At 55.4% G+C, this 16432-nt stretch overlaps 1 protein-coding gene across 1 annotated transcript in view; it reads right to left on the bottom strand.

The window, feature by feature from the left end:
- MAN1C1 (mannosidase alpha class 1C member 1) overlaps positions 1 to 16432 on the bottom strand; it is a 151575-nt gene that overhangs the window by 18102 nt on the left and 117041 nt on the right. Inside the window, exons 3-7 of the mRNA XM_027519995.1 lie at positions 15921 to 16036; positions 13461 to 13541; positions 9062 to 9156; positions 3374 to 3500; positions 121 to 214 (exon numbers count right to left, since the gene is read on the bottom strand). Of these exons, the coding sequence (XP_027375796.1) occupies positions 121 to 214; positions 3374 to 3500; positions 9062 to 9156; positions 13461 to 13541; positions 15921 to 16036 (513 nt within the window). The remainder of the gene's footprint in view (positions 1 to 120; positions 215 to 3373; positions 3501 to 9061; positions 9157 to 13460; positions 13542 to 15920; positions 16037 to 16432) is intronic.

A 16432-nucleotide genomic window follows, 5' to 3' on the forward strand; every position in this document is an offset into this window, starting at 1 on the left:
GGTGGTACCCAGGAGCCCTGTACAAATGCATCACCCCTCACTGGGCCCAGGTGCCTCACACAGCCTGGCGGGCGGGGAAGCCGGGCAGAAATCCAGTGGACCAGGGGCACCTATACTCACGTTGCATCCAATTCCCGCTCACCGGGCTGAGGAAGTTGGGGTAGAGGCCGAAGGGCTTGTCAATTTCCCGAAGGACCTTTCGGATGTTCCTGACCTGCCAAGAGATGGACACCACGCACATTTTTACTTTCTCCAAGGAGCCAGCTAATTCCCAGCCCACTGAGGACCAGGGTGGCTGATTCCAGTCCAGAGAGGAAAACATTCCAACAAGGAAAGGAGAGCTGGGTAACCAGCAGTTGGCTCCAATCTGGAGGTCAAGAGAGGGGCCCTTATGCTCAAGAGTGGGGTGCAGCAGGATGTGGCCACAGTGGGGCCTGACCTCCCACCTCTGACTGATCTGCCAGGGACCCTGCCAGTCTCCCCTTCCCCACCTTACCCCTTCCTCACTGTGTGTGGATTGTGGGGACGAGTCTTTTTACTAGGGGCTTCGTATAAGTGATAGTCGCTCATTTGTAAGTGCTAGACAAAACTGTCTTTTTAACAGTCAGAAATGGTTAAATACTGGCAATTTCACATCGCTCAGCCTGGTAATATGTTGTTTTATCTGACACAGTAGGAACCATTCCAGAAGGGAGGATCCTTAGCATTCTTGTGCCCTAATAGGCATCTCGGGGTTTTAATAACAACTGCAACAGCCGTTAATGTTTCTCAGTTGCTCTGAGACAGACCCAGCAGATACACGATCGCCAACCCTCCTAACAATCCATACGGGATTATCATCTCAGGAACCAGGATATCGGAGAGGTGCAGTCACTTGCCCATGGTCATGGGGCTTGTAGTGGCAGAAACCAGGGCGTGAGTCTGGTCTGTCCGCCCACACAGAGTGGCCCTGGGTCCAACAGGGATCAGGGCAGGGACCGTGCAACAGAGGCTGCCCCCGCTGGAGCAGGAGGCCAGGTCTGCAACCTTTGGGGCTGCGAAGGGCATGACATGGGATTCAGCAAGGCTTTATCCATCAGGGGCTGCTGTCTGGCAGAACATGAAATCTTATGGTGCAGACTCCGCAGGACAGAAAGGCCCTTGGGGACCGAGCTGTAGCATGCTCACAGATTTATCTACAAGCCGAGGAGCAGTGTTTTAGCTGTCAGACCTTTCTTTCCGGGCACAGAAGCTCGCTCGCACTTGGCTCTGCCACATCAGATCTCATATCCATTTATACTAATAGTCCATTATGGGGGACAGGACTGTGCTTGCACCTGAGTTAGTCTTGATTGTCCTGGTGGTGAGCAGTGAAGCGAGCTAAATAAGCTCCCCTGGAGGGTGTGGGTGCTTCCAGAATCGGGGCCAATTTGTTGACTGCCAATAATCGCCTGTGTGAGAGGTATGACTGCGGGAATCAAAGGAGCTAGAGAATGTAAATGTAGTGACAGAGAGGTGGAGGGACTCTTGTGAAAAAGCTGGAAGCCTGCTGTAGTGATCTGGTCTTGAAAGAGCATGGGTTTCAGGGCCAGAAAGTCCCTGAGTTTGAGTCTTAGCTTAATCACTTACCAGATGGATGACTCAGGACAGGTGATTGAACCTCTCCGAGTATCAGTTTCCTCCTCTGTCAAATGGGGATAAAAGAAGACACACCTCACAGGCTTGGTGGGAAAATCAGAGCCACTACACAGGGCCCAGCACATCCTAGGTGCTCAGGCAGCGGCAGCTCCAGCCTAGCAGAACTAGAGCAACTCCTTGCCTCACTCCTCTCTGAGCCAGCCGTGGTATTCCTAGAGGGGTCTGGCTCAAGAGCAGTGGAGAAGGGAGGCTGGGGGCAAAGTCAGCCTGGAGTCGGGCAAAAGGACCAGAGACCAGAATATAAGATTCATCAGAAGTGGGATTGACTTTACTCCATGAGCTCTGGAGGTGGGGTGTCCTGGGGAGGCAGAGTCCTCTCAATATAAGGAGGGGCTTCTGAAGGGAGATCTGACAACATGAGGAGCTGTTTAAGGGTGATGGTGAGCCCCAGTGCTGAGGAAGTGATCAAGGGGTTGAAAAACCCTTCTTGAGATTCTTGAGAAAGCTTGGGTGGATTCCCACATTATGTAAGCGGTGGTCCTCAACCTGACATCAAAAAACACATGGGTGTCTTTTTTTTAAAGACTTTTTTTTTTTTTGATGTGGACCATTTAAAAAATCTTTATTGAATTTGCTACAATATTGCTTTTATGTTTTGGTTTTTTGGGCATGTGGAATCTTAGGTCCCCGACCAGGGATCAAACCCACACCCCGCCACCCTGCACCAGAAGACAAAACCTCAGCCACTGGGCCTCCAGGGAGTCCTGTACGGGCCTTGTTTAAAATGCACATTCCTGGGCTTGAGATGGCTTCTTTACCAGCCAGCGTGCTAGGTGATGGTTTGAGGCTGGCTGGCTGACGTAAGCCTGGGAGCCACTGTAGTGGTGTGACCCTGTGACCCCCGGGCTCCCTTGGCATTCTAAGAGACTAACCCAGGACCAGGGAAGAGAAGACCTTGGCGGCAGGGGGGTGGTGGGGGTGGGGGGCGGTGGTCTCCTGCTTCCTGGAGGGCAGGGCTTTATCTCCCTGCAGGGCCAGGACTTGGGAAGGCTCAAGCACCATCAGCGGGTGGTGTGTGTCCACTTTCCTTCTTTGGGTTTAGAGTTGGATCTACGGGGACCCTTCCAGATGGGACTGCCCCGGGCTGTGACCCTGAGAAACCGCTCTTTCTGGAGGGCTTCACAGGGCAGGGGCGGCTGTCAGGAGGGACAAAGGCCTGGACACTAGCTCTCTGCACCCCTGCAGTCCTAGCCAGCCGGGTAACTGAGAAGGAACAGACGTGAGCCTCTGCCACGGAGGGAAATCACTTTGCCAGCCTGCTGACAGCGTGAGCTAGATGGGCGTCTGGAAGCGCTAAGGCGGGCAGATCTCACCCGAAGAAGTTAAATGTCTCTGGAAAGGGGACTTCAGTGCCGGGTGGCCAGTTCCTGCCAATGCAAGCTGGTGCCTAGATTTCCCTGGTTGCACTTACTCCGGATTTCACACGTGTGTGGTTGCCACCAAGCTCACACGTATACCAGGGAAAACCTTCTCGCTGGCAGCCATGTCTCTTCCCTGCTTACTCCTTGTCCTCACCTTCCCTGCCGCCTGCCATCAGGTACAATTAGGCAACTATTTGCTACACTGGCCCTGGCTGTGGGCTTTCAGCTCCCCCGCCCCCCACTCTCAGCTGGCCCGTGCTCCATCTCCCCGTCACAAGCTGAGTGCTCACCCTCTGCTCTCCACAAGGGAAAGAGGGAGCAGAGAGAAGACTTGCCTTTTCTGCGAAGACCTGGTTGCCAGAGAGCTGGGTGAGGTGTAAGAACTCCAAGTGCAGGGATCCAAACTCTGCCAGGATGCTGCTGCTCCCTGCCATGGCCCAGCCCCAGCTCCTGTTGGAGCCGCTGAAAAGACAGAAGCAGTCGGGTCACCCCCTGCCGGCGGGGCTGGCTTCTCTGCTTCATGGGGGAGCACCTACTGTGTGCTGGGCACTGGACTAGGAGCTTCACCATACAATCGCAGTGAATCCTCCCTGGGGGTTGATACTCTTCGTACCCCCTGTTTATCTGATGAGGATGTTCAGGTTGGTGAGAAACTCGCCTACAGGTCATTTAAACCCAGGGCTGTCTGACAGGCAGTAGTCTTCGTTTCTATGGTCAAGCAGCTCCTGTAAGATGTGTGGGCTCTCGAAGGATGTGGGCAGAGCTGCCTTGGTGGCCAAGACCTGGCACAGACATGATGCTAAATTTACAGGCGATAGGGATAATGCAGTCAGGGACCACAAAGACCCCCTAGAACATTCTATCTCCATCCACTTGTTCAAGGGCAACTGATTGCTCACAATCATTGCTGCTGTGTGTGGAGAGTGCATGGCCGGGGTCCAAAGTGGGGGACGACGAGAGGGACCCCGCTTGGCCCTTTCCTTCCCTCCGCAGTCACTGCTGCCCATGGACTCACACAGCCCCCACCTGGAACTCCATGGAACCCACACCTGAAGGGTGGCTGGCTCTTCTAAGACCACCCACCAGGGACCACCCAGATCCTGGGAAGTCCGAGGTTAGGGATGAAAGCAGCCGGGGCTCTCTGAGCAAAGGTCTCCTCGCCGCAGAGATGCAGGCGTCTCCTGAACACCTTAGATGGGTCACCAGCATGACTCGGCGGCCCTGCCGGAGAAGGCTGTCAGCTAACTGCCTCCTCCCTTTCCTGGAAAGTACTGGGTGCTTTCAAGGAGGAAGAGAGCAGAGGCAGGGCCTCAGGTAAGCCTCCCATCTGCCCCTTTCACAGATGGGGAAAACAAGGCACAGAATGGTGATGTCACCGCCCGAGATCGCACAGTTAAGTGGAGCAGCTGGGACCCTGGCTCCCCGGCGGCTGGCCTCTGTCCGCCCTCTGTCTCCCAAGGACAGGACCTAGGAGGGCAAGTGTGGGCCCACAGTTTGCCAGCTGAGGGGCCCTGCTTTATCCGGGTGGGCTGGGGCTCCCCCGAGGTTGCCTTTCTCCTCTCTGATGTGGTTTCAAGAAACTCTTGTAGAAACAGATGGAATCGAGTTCAAGGATATTTGGAGCAATGACCTCAATAAACACACCCGTTTCCTTGGTATTACTCTGACTCCGGGCAGGTGGGGAGGGAGGGGTTGCACAGAGGGGAAATTTGAGTTTTAGGTAGTAAATAAAACAGCTTCCAGATGCAGGCACTGGGGTGGGCCGTCCACATCATGACTGCATTTAAAGCCCACAAAGTTAAGCACCGTTAATCCCTGAGGAAAATAGAGAGGGAAGTGAGCTGTCTTTAGAAGCTCAGAACCAGTAGGTGGTGGAGGCAGGATTTGAAGTGAGATCTGTTGGCCTCGGCCTCAGAGAGTACGACCCTCAGGGGTCCCCCAGATGGCCCCATATCCACCCTGAGAGAAGGGGAAGCTGATCCCTCTGTGTCCCTCTTCCCTCCAGGCCAGGAGACCTCTCTCTCCAGCCTGTGACCTCAGTGGGAGCCTCAGGCACCCAGAGAGGTCTTCCTGAATAATTGATGCTTCCTGCCCTGGCAGAGAAATTCAAAGTAAACAAACAAAAAAAAGCCCCAGCCATGATCAGCAGTCTTTTGTTCTCCTTTTCCTTACAGGAGCCTCTCCTTCCTTCCCCTCCCTCCCAGTGCTCACCCTCCCAAGTGGACCTTCAGTGGTGGAGTCGCCCCGGGCAGGGGCAGGCGGTGGGCCGGGCACTTTCCCCTCTCCGACTTGGCCTCACAAACTGGCTCCCCCAGTTCTCAGCTAGGGGACCTCAGGCGGGTCAGGGAATTCCTGCAGACCCCGGTCTCCTCATCTCCACACCTCATAGAGTCATTGTAAGTTATAAATTACGCATGCGATGACTGTCATTGTAACCATTATGTAATAATGCACATTAGATTATGTTGTCTGTTAGAGTTAAGTTCTTGACATGTGCCAGGCAGCAGCGGTATCTTATTCTACCTTCACATCCAACTGCAGGGGTAGACAGCAAGATTCTTATTTCACAGGTTAGGGCAGTCCGACTCAGAGAGGGTAAGACACTTCTGCAAGGTCACACAGTAACCTGACAGTGTTAGCTGAGCTGCAACCAAACCCACACCCTCGGTCCTCTGTGCCCCGAATGCATCCGTTCTGGGCAGCGTCCATTCGGAGACCAGGAGGGCTTCTGATCAGCCTTGTGACTGCTGGGCTGACAGAAGCGGGTTTGCTCCCCTCCCTGCCTTTTCAGCCGCAAGTGGGCCTGCAGCCTGCGTTCTCTCCCCTCGTGTGAGAGAACCATAATCCCCCTCCCCAGCCTGGCAGAAGCTTCTGTGTGTGTACACACGTGTATGGTATCAACACAATCGTTAATTCTGGAACCAGGCAGAGACTGGATTCTAATTTCTAACTTTGCTGCTGTGTGACCTTGGGTAAGTTACCTCATCTCTCTGAGTCTGTTTCTTCCCTTTAAAGTGGGGTCCATGTGGTTGCTGTGTGATGAAGAGAGAGAATCCATAACGTCGTGCCTGGGACACGGTGACCATTCGACAAACCTGCATAATTATTACCACCTGGATGCATGTGTGTGGCAGAAGGGTGCACTTGTAAACATGTATTTGGGTGTGAATCTGTGCACACAGGGATGGGACAGTGTGTGTGGCAAAGGTGAGGTTGGATGTCTGAGCCTTCATGATTAGGGTGAGTGGCAGTGGGGTGCATGCGTGTGTGTGGCCTGAGTGTGTGAAAGCTACCTGGAGAGGCTGATTCACCTGCAGAGGCCCTGTGACTGGACACCTCCCCTCTCCCAGAGTCCAGTGGTCCTGCAGGTCACAGGTCATGGCTGCCCCCTGCCTCTGCCTCCCAGGCCTGCCGCCAGGGAGGAGGAATGGTCACGATCACTCAGGGACCACCACTCCTCAGGGTCCTCCTCCTAGTTACTGCCCCTCCTCCTGGGGCCCCGAGCTGGGCAGGGGCAGCAGCGTGGACCCCACTCCACCAGCAGGCCCTCTCCAAAGGCAACACTCAGCACCACGCCCCCAGGGCTGTATACATCCCTGATGCTTTCCCTGGTGGAACCAGGAGGCATTTTTAGCAACAGACTCTCTTACCCAGAAAATGAGAGGGAGGTGTTGCCAGGAAATATGCATTTACATACATATGTATACAGCACTGGCAGCATGCAAACAGCCTAGAAATAAATGCGCTTTCTTAAACAGAAATGTCAGGATCTGTGTGAGATCAGGTCTGGTCTCTGAGGGACCCAGGAAAGGCAGGCGGCCAGGGCTGCAGCATGTGGGGCTTGCTGGGGGTCAGGGGAGGGGGATGCCATGTAGGGAGGAGGGAGGGGTGCCTGAGCTAAGGTCTTATTCTGACCCGGGGCAGGGAGGCCCGAGAAGCTAGACCTAGGACACAGAGTCAGAATCACAGGGTGCTTATGTCTTGGCTCCGAGACATCTGGCCAAGTTTCTCCAGGATCAGTGTTTGTGGGAAAGGAGCCTGAAAAGAGATCCAACTGTCCAACTCTGAGGAGTCAAGCCTGGCACTAAGATGGTGTTTCAGTGGGTCCCTAGGGTTCCTCGCTGGTCTGTTACAGAGACTGAAGTGACATCACTCCCCAGGAATCCTTTCAGACCAGAGATGGTAAGTCAAGATACCGAGCAGGCCGAGTCCCCTCTTCTTTGCAAGGCCCTAGAGGGTGGGAACTCCTCCGGATGGACAGGGGCAGTGGGAACTCTACCTGAGCCCAGAGACTCTGCCTACCCTCCCCTGTGGGGCTGAGATTCCTGAGATAAGAAACTGCTTCAGGTGATGGGACAAGAAGTTCAGTGTGATGGAAATATTGCAGCTCTTTCCCCAGGGTCAGGCTGTAGCAGGGCCTAAAGCACAGCCCCAGAGTGCTCCCTGGGTGCTGGGGAACGGCTCGTGCCTTCTACTAAGACTCTTGGATCTGTTCCACGCAGTGATGGGCTGCAGGGTTCCTGCCTGAGGGAGGGCCAGGTGGGCATCAGGAGCACAGCTGTTGATCCATAACAAAATGATTTAATAGTTGGCCCCCTTACCTGTGAGCAAGAAGACCTTGGGCAGCAGCCATAACATAAATACTGACCCTAAAGGACTTCTGTGTGGAGTGTGATAGGTGAGGTGATGAGCGAAACCCTCGGCATGATGCCAGGCACAGAGTGACCACTCAATAAACGTAGGAATCAGCAATCATCAGAGTTGGCCTCCCGTCCCATACACGGCGCCTTGAGTGAACACGTGTGGAAGGAGAGAAAAAAGAAGGGGACGTGTGTCCTGCCCTCGAGAAGCTCCAGGGCTGGTGGGGGAACGTGGGGAACGAGGGCCAAACAAAGCAGAGAGAGTGCCTGGTGGCCGGCGAGGCGAGGATGCTTTTGGCTTCTGGAGAAGGTGGCATCTGAGCTGGGCTCTAATGGCCAGAGAAGCGGCGAGAAGCCCAGGGGACAAAAAGATGGAGAGCAGGCAAAGCAGTGGGGTGCACAGGGGTCCCCAGGAGCAAGCTGCATGGTCCTCAGTGGATCTTAAGGCCTGCTGGCTGCTGTCCCCTTGACTTTCACCCTGCCCTTCCCCTCTGGGAAGCAGCAGGACGCAGGTAAGTCCCCGAAGGCTTTGGAGCGGGCTGGAGCTGCAGCCTGGCTCCACCTGCTCCAGCCACGTCCCCCAAGGTCCCATCCACTCTGGCTCTGGGACTTGGTGAACGTCCAGGAAGACGCTAGCTCCCATGCTGAATTATGCAACCCATCGGGAGGGAAAATGATGGAAGCAGCCAGTGAAAATCAATGGCCAGTAAAGAAGCATACCAGTGGTTTCGTGCTTAGTGGAGTCACGTGTGATATTTTGGGTCTTATCCAACACTTCCGGTATAATCCACATTTTTTTTTGCGAGAAGAATTTGTTTTATAGGGGGGACTCACAATAAATATTATTGAAAATTGAGTTGGAAGTCCTGGGCTCATATCCTAGGTGGCCTTTTACTGGCTTATGTGACCTCAGCCAAGGTCTTTCCTCCTTGGAGTCTGAGCCTCCATGGGGTCGATGTTTCAAGAAGCCCCTCAGGGCTCCTGAGACTTAACTCTGAAAGGGGTTGAGGGTGAGGGTCAGCAAACCAAGGTCCCTCTGTCCATGGTCCTGACTCCCCAGCGGCTGCGGGTTCCTGCCTGTGGTGGGAGGTGTGATGACCCTCCTGGCCAGGCATCTCAGCTGAGGAGGCGGGTGGTTGGGGCACAGCTGTGGGGCTGTGAGTCATGGCAGCATTACAGGAGGGTCCCAGAGGCTCGGCGACCCTGCTCTCCACACCACGAAGATCAGGTGAGTCCTTGGCTAAGGCTGGCTTTCACTATGCCACCCACTCCCTGATTCCCGCACCAGAATCACCCCACCCCGCCCCCCACCTGCCACCCTGTGCCTCAGTTTCCATGCAGATGCAGCCAAAGCCACAAAGGGGAAACGAGAAGGCATCCTACCTTTTGAAGTTCACCACGCCTTTTGGGATTCCTGTGGGGGTGTCGAAGGCTGGCAGGAGTTTCTCTCCCAACTTGATGGCCTTTATCCGGAACACCTGTAAACACCCAGAGTGGGAAGTTTATGAGGCTCTGGGGTCAGACAGGCCCGGACGTGAACCTGACTCCATGACTTCTGGCTCAATTCCCCTCCTCGTTTATAAATTAAGGACCCTACTACCTTCCTCAGAGGGTTGCTGGAGCAGGAAAATCAGATAACGTTTGTAAAGTACCTACTGTGGTGTCAGGACCAGGAGGAAGGCTCAGTGACTATGCTGTGATTAGGGTGACTGTCGGGAAGACGGAGCGATCAGGGCAGCGGGTCACCAATGTCAGCGCTGCCCAGGCTGGGCACACGGGAAGCACCTTCAGACAGAACGTAAGGAGCACTGGACTGGGGGCTCCAGGCCTTGCTCCCCAACTTGGCTTCCGGGCGCTTCTCAGCAAACCTCTGCCTTCGCCCACGCCATAAACCCAGCGGAAGGGCCTTTCCCCCTGACATTCTGAGCACCCTTTCTGTTTTGCAGCAGCAAAGGTGAGTGGCTAACCCAGGGATATGATGGCTAGGGAGCCCAGGTGTCAGGGGCCCTGCCCAAGGCTCTGGGCTGCTCAAACTGTTCTGATTAATTCAAAATCACCTGTGACCCTCTGAGGAAATAAATCATCAAGGAATTTCCAACAACTTAACTTTATGGCTACTTATTCCAGTGTTGTTTACAATAGTAGAAAAAGGGCAAATACACTAAATATCACGTAACAGGGAAATGGTGAAATTATGGCTTTTAAGTGCAACCACTGAAGTGATGTTGCAGATGGTTATTTTATAGTAAAAAAAAGGGTGGGTTATGATCTATTAAGAGACAATATTTCACAATGGTGTATTCAGCTTTCGCATGAGGAGAGGTTGGGAAAACACTGACATATTAACAGTGGTCTTCCCAAAGGACTAGGCTCATGGAGGATTTTTATTTTCTTCTTTTGGTTTATCTCTATTTTCTGTGCTATTTACAATAAAAGCAAACCCACAAAAAGGTTATTTATTTTTTAAAAAGATGAGATGCAAGTCCCCAGGCAACCACTCCTGGTGAGACAACAAGCATCTCCTTTCCCTTCGGGGCTCCAAGGGGGTCTCAGTGCGCTGGAGCCCACTGTGTGTTGCTGCAAGACGAAGCGTTCCTGAGGCCTCTCCGTCTAACAGATGCAATTTATAGCCTCTCAGACAGCCGTCTGGGGACCACAGTGGAGAAGGAGTTTGTGAACACCACCTGGGATTGGATTAGAGGGCTCTGTGGAGCAGGTGTGGTTCTTGTTTAGGAAGGAGGGTGGGAGGGAGGGAGGGAGACGGACGAATTGCACCTGGGGACTGGCTGTGATGGGTGCGAGATGATAATGTCCAGTGCCAGACGGTGGGTCCTAGAAGTGCGGACAGGGGCAGCACAGCAGAATCCCAAGGGAGTTTGCCTAGACACCAGATTCCAAAGCCTCGAGTCATCCCGGAAGCCACCGGTTCAGTAACAAGGGGCTCTTGTTTGAAGGTCCTGATATCTTCATTTGACCCCCAGGGGGGCTGAGCACAGAGGCACAAAGGAACCCATGGGGACCTCACACAAGGCTGGGGCTCCAGGCTGCCCTCTGCTCAAGGACTCCAAGCTAACTGCTCTGAAATGCTCCTCTCTCCCAGCAAACCACATCTCCTCCTTTGGAAGGCCCTCCTGCCGACTGGTTCAGCAGGGTCTCAACCATCCCAGGCAGGATGCTGGGGGACTGTGTAGAGAGGAGTAGTACCATGGGGAATAGAAAGCCCGTCCTCCTTATTGTTTGGAAATGATGCGTCTTATCTACGGGAACTTCAATCCTTGCAACAGCCTTGGGGAAGACAAAACTGAGTCTCAGAGAAGCAATTTGCCCGAGGTTGTGGAGCTATGTTATGTGGCTCTTTTCCAGGCCACACGCTGACCAACACAGAGAGAGTCGGCCTCAGACAGTCACGGTAAACAACGGGCAGTGGCCTCCTAGTTCCAGAACAGGGGTGAGAGAGACCGGCAGAAATTACGTGCTGCAGAGCGGAAAGGGCTCTGGACTGGGAGTCAGAGCCCAGGTTCAGATCTCCCGTCTGGGCAGCTGCGTGACCTTGGGTGAGCCATGTGCTGTCTCTGAGCCTCCTCTGCACAAAGCAACAGTGATGCGTGCCCTGGCCGCTTCAGAGAGAGTCCTTTGGAAATCAGATGAGAGGATGTACGGAAGTGAATGTGCTATACAAGCTGTAAAGTGAGCTCCGAATGTCACTCGGTGCGGCTGTGGCTGTACTTGTCTTTCTCCTGGGAGCGGAGTCTCAGGGGCTCCACCTCCTGCAGGTTCCCTCTGTGGCAAGAAAGACCTCAGCACCGGAAGGGATGTGGGGGCTCCTTCACCGTCCATTCCACAAACACTCATGGGAACAGCCCACCCCATGGATACCCACTGTGGGCAAGACGGAGGAGGAGAGAGGAGGGCGTCCTCACCCTCGTGTGGCCAAGTCCCAGTGACAAGCAGTGATCCCGGGCCAGGCTGAGCAAGAGCTAGGACCCAGGCCGCGGGAGGAAGGCCACAGGAGCCTGTGTGACCTGCACCAGATGGCTCTCTAGCTGTTGGTCTGCATACCTGCTAGGGCAGCCTGGTCTCTGTCACGTGGGGGGAGGGGTCAGGGAGGTGTGTCTGGGGGGACGGGGCAGTGCTGACCATCTGGGAGCCTGCCTGCTCAGGGGCTCTGCGCCAATCGGACTCTCCTGGGGCCTCCTGGACCACGGCGCTCACACCACACCCCACTGCCTGCTCTGCCCCGCAGAAATCATTGGTCCTACACCCACCCCGGTGGGCCCTGAGCTGTATTGCTCCTTCCTCATCCTGGACAGGAGGCTGGGGAGTGCCTGGGCAGAGCCTGGTGCCTTCCTCGACTCCATGTCATTTTCCTGTCTTGGGGTTTTTCAAATGACATTCAGGCCTCAGGCGGTTCGCAGGGTTCCCATGGACCATCGGTTCAGTTCAGTTCAGTTGCTCAGTCATGTCCGACTCTTGGCAACCCCATGGACTGCAGCACGCCAGGCCTCCCTGTCCATCACCAACTCCCGGAGTTTACTCAAACTCAAGTCCATTGAGTCGGTGATGTCATTCAACCATCTCATTCTCTGTCGTCCTCTTCTCCTCCTGCCTTCAATCTTTCCCAGCATCAGGGTCTTTTCCAATGAGTCAGTTCTTCGCATCAGGTGGCCAAAGTATTGGAGTTTCAGCTTCAGCATCAGTCCTTCCAGTGAATATTCAGGACTGATTTTCTTTAGGATGGATTGGTTGGATCTCCTTGCAGTCCAAGGGACTCTCAAGAGTCTTCTCCAACACCACAGTTCAGAAGCATCAGTTCTTTGGCCCTCAGCTTTCTTTATAGTCCAACTCTCACATCTATCATTTGGGGACAAATTGGTACAAGCAGGAACCTCTGCTGAGGAGATCAGGCTTGAGGGAGAGGGGCTCTGAGCGACCAGAGATTGAGGGCTCACTGCTGCCTCCACACCCTTGGCATCCAGGGCAACCCAGTGACTTCCTCTGACAGCGGCGGCAGAGGCTCCCCGCCGGCAGGGAGCAGGACCATTGTTTGTCTCTAAGTGGACACAGCAGTGATGCGCAGAGCAGTGCAGCCCTCTGGGTAATGGAGACATGACTGATGGGTGACCCATGTGCTGGGGACTCAGCCAGCTTGCCCCTCAATCCTCGGACACTCCCAAGGGATGAAGTCCCCGCTCTGTGATCTCAGGGTTCCTTACAGTGCGGAGAACACGGGCTCTGGATTCTTTCAGCCCTGGGTTTGAACCCTTTCCCTCTCATCCCATTTCACAAGAGCTCTCTGACTCCATGGGCTTGGGATCACCCCACGGAGGGGAAGGCAGGAGGCCCAGGAGCAGGAGAAGGAACTTGCTCAAAGCCACAGGCAGGTGCCCCGTGCGGGTGACAGGCAGGTTTTTCTACTCCGTGCCCAGGGCTCCACCTTCTCGCCTCATTTCAAGGCTCTCCTTCTGGAAGCCAACGCAGCTGGCCTGGGCTGAGTGGCCAGCAGTGGCTGCCCACCTCCCTGGTCACACCCTTGAGACCTGGAGCTGGTGTCTGGCCCAGGAGTAGCTGCCCTTAAAGATTTACCACCACTTGGGAGCCACTTCTGAGCAGCAGAGTGGACGCGCCGGACTGAAGAGGAGGAAGAATCTGTAGGTGGCCCTATGGAGATGGGATGTGGATCCCCTGAAACCCCTGTTTCTTCATAAAATGAGGGGGTGGGGTTGGTGTTCTCCCAAGCCCTCTTCAGCCAGGATGACCCAGGGGCCTCAAGAGGCCAACTCACCTCCTCTCCCGTCAGGTAGAAGGCTGAGAGGAGTCCTCCGATGTACCGGATGTTCACTTCAAACAAGGATGCTTCTCCACTCTGTAGGGCAGAAAGATAGGGAGGGCAGAGGGGATATTCATGAGATCCCTGCAGGGTTCCCTGGGGCCTGCTGGGCCCTAGAGACAGGTCACACCTGCCACCCACTGCCTCTGCCCCACGGGCCTAGCCACACTTGGGCCAGGCTCCAAGCCCTTGCCCAGCGGGTCAGGCTCCCCACGGTGAGGGTTTTCAGAGCAAAAGGCGAGAGGGATCAGCACCTGCCCCGCGGCAGCTACCGCACATTTACAGAGTTCCAAATAAACACTGGGCTTGGCTTCCTTCCCTGGCCCTTGCCAGAGGCCATCGGAGCAAAGTTATGCCTGGCTGCTCTCCAAGGAGCTTGAGAATGCGCCGGGGGAGCTGCCGGCTGAAGCTTAGCCCGAGGACCGGCAAATTCTCTCCCAGTCTGGCCCCCTCCCCTCTCTGAGGGAACCCCCTTGGCTTTGCAGGAGGCTGGTGTGGCCCTTATTCGGGGTGACAGGGCAAGCAGAAGGTTCTCAGAGGAGGTTCTGGGGCAAAAGGAGGGCTGCCAGGCAGATCCTGACAGGCAATCAGCACTTTCTTAGCTTCCGCTCCGCAGCTCTCAGGGTACACCCACACTCGCCTTCAACATTGTCGTCTTCTTTCTGAAGCCTGGACAGTGAAGCAGGGGTATTGGAGCATCACGCTAAGGACCAGATCTGGCTTAATATCCCACCTGAGCCACTCACTTGGCTTTGGGACTTTGGGCAAGATACTCAGCCTTTCCCGCTCCGAGTTTCCTCTCCCTGAGCGGGTGGACAGCAGATGCTGACTGGGGCAGGGGAGAGGCCTGCCCAGTGCCTGCCCAGGGCTGGGTGTGGCTCCAAAAAGGTACCTGTTATCATCCCCCCCTTGCTCCCGAGGGTTCCCTTTGCACGCTTCCCACATTGCAGTCTTTGGTTATTGATGACAATGACGGCCATCCTTTTATCTGGGAGAGCTTGTCCACTAACAGAGCACTTGCAAAGCTGGTCCTCTCTTTTGCCTTCCAGTCCTTGGTGAAGTCATCACACCTACCTTTCAGATGAGAAAGCCCAGACTCAGAGAGGTGAAGAGCCCCCACCTGGCTTTCTTCCAGGGACACTCTCTAACTGTCCCCGGGCTGCCTGAATGTTCCTAGGCTCCCCAGCCCTGCCACCACCCGGCCCCTCGGGCAGCTGCCTGAGGCCCACTCTCTTCCCACCATCTGCTAAGGGGCCAGATGGGCTATGGAGCCACTCCTGCCTTCTCCCGCCTCTGCTCCCATAGGAAATGGCAGGATTCTGCACGTCTTCACCTCACGCAGACTGGGCAGAAGTCACAACAAGCTTCAAAATCACCACAGGGATGATGGCATCACTTTATCAGCAGTGGACTTTACAGTGTGTTATCAAATGCTTTTTACAACCCTCCATGGTCATCCATCCTTACGAGCCTGTGAATTAGGCACCAGCATCGCCCCATCTTTCGGGTGGGAAACTCAGGTCCAGGAAGGTCGCATGACTTTTCCCAGCCTTTTGGCCGAGCCGTCCCCTGTAGCGTCGCTCTGCCAGACCTCTTCCACCCTGTCTCTCTGCCCTGCTCCGCGGTGACGTGGGCCCCTCTAAGAGCAGAGGCGTCCACTCTGCCAGGAGCTACAGGAGCTGTCTCGGTTCACAGCAGGACCTGTCACTCATGGAGCCCCGGCTGGAGCCTGACGGTGGGCTTTGACGTGACCCCACCATCTGTCTGCACGTCCTGCTCCCCAGACCACCTAAACGGCCTCTCCCTGAGGGGAGCTGAGACTGCCAGGATGGATCTGTCACTTTAGCCCAGGCTGGGAGATCACTGGGAGAGGCAGGCGTCTGGCACTTAAGGCTTCTGTACCATCCATACGCATGAGCGTTCCCTCCCCAGGGGTCTGGTCCTTGAGGTCCTGAGCAGGGTTGCCTGCAAAGGCTGGAGACCAAGAGGGCCCCAGACCTGGCCTTGGGCCTCACACCAGATGGCCTCCGTGCCCCCTCACCTGTCTCAAGAGGGCAGCGTGCGGACACATAGATGGGCGCTCCGGCTCAGGGCAGGTCCAAGCGGATGGCCACTTCTCCCTTCCTAGAGTCGCTTCCCCTGTTGCAGCTGTTCTGTCTGACAGACTTACTCCCAGAAGGAGCTTCCTGGGTGGGAGCAACGTGCCTGCAGTTCAGGCTGGTAGGTACTCATGGGCTGTGGGACATCCCCACCTTAAGGCTGGTCACAGGGGAGGGCACTTGGCACAGAGTGTTGGGAGCCCTGGCTCTGAGAATGCCCTGCTGGGCAGCCTGGGTCTCAGAGATGGGAGGCGAGCGGGTGGCTGACCTCTCAGGCCCCTTCCAGCCCTAGTGGCCCAGGAGGTCTCGGACTCACCACGTTCAGGTGGAAGCTCTCTTCGACCCAGGCCTTGGCCTCCTGGAACTCCTCCTTCAGCTCCATGAGGTAGAGGGTGTCGAGGGAGTCGATGACTGTGGCCCCGCTGAGGCCTCCTGCAGGCACAGAGGATGCAGGGCGTGACCCAGGGTCGTTCTCATCCTTTCCACCCCAACCATAAGCCATCATTCGCCAGGCCTCCTCTAAATACCTGGGCAGGCTCCCAGGCACAACTCAGGGAGACTCCAGGGTCACCAGCCTTTAAAGGCACATCTGGGATCCAGAGTCCTCCCTTTGCTTCCTCCTCAGGGCAGCAAAGAGGGGGTGGTGGGTCGGGGAGACAAGTCCAAGGGCTGAGCCGCTTCCCAGACCTTGGTTCACTTTTATGTCCGCCAGCAAGCCAGCTATCAGCACCAGGCGGTACCTACCACTTTTCTGTGGTGCTGGAGGGTGAGGGGAGGGGAGGGTGAACTGGCATTTGGTCGACAAAATCTTAAAAAATGTGCTAGTCT

The sequence above is a fragment of the Bos indicus x Bos taurus genome, chromosome 2, assembly GCF_003369695.1.
Source record: "Bos indicus x Bos taurus breed Angus x Brahman F1 hybrid chromosome 2, Bos_hybrid_MaternalHap_v2.0, whole genome shotgun sequence".
NCBI lineage: Eukaryota > Metazoa > Chordata > Mammalia > Artiodactyla > Bovidae > Bos > Bos indicus x Bos taurus.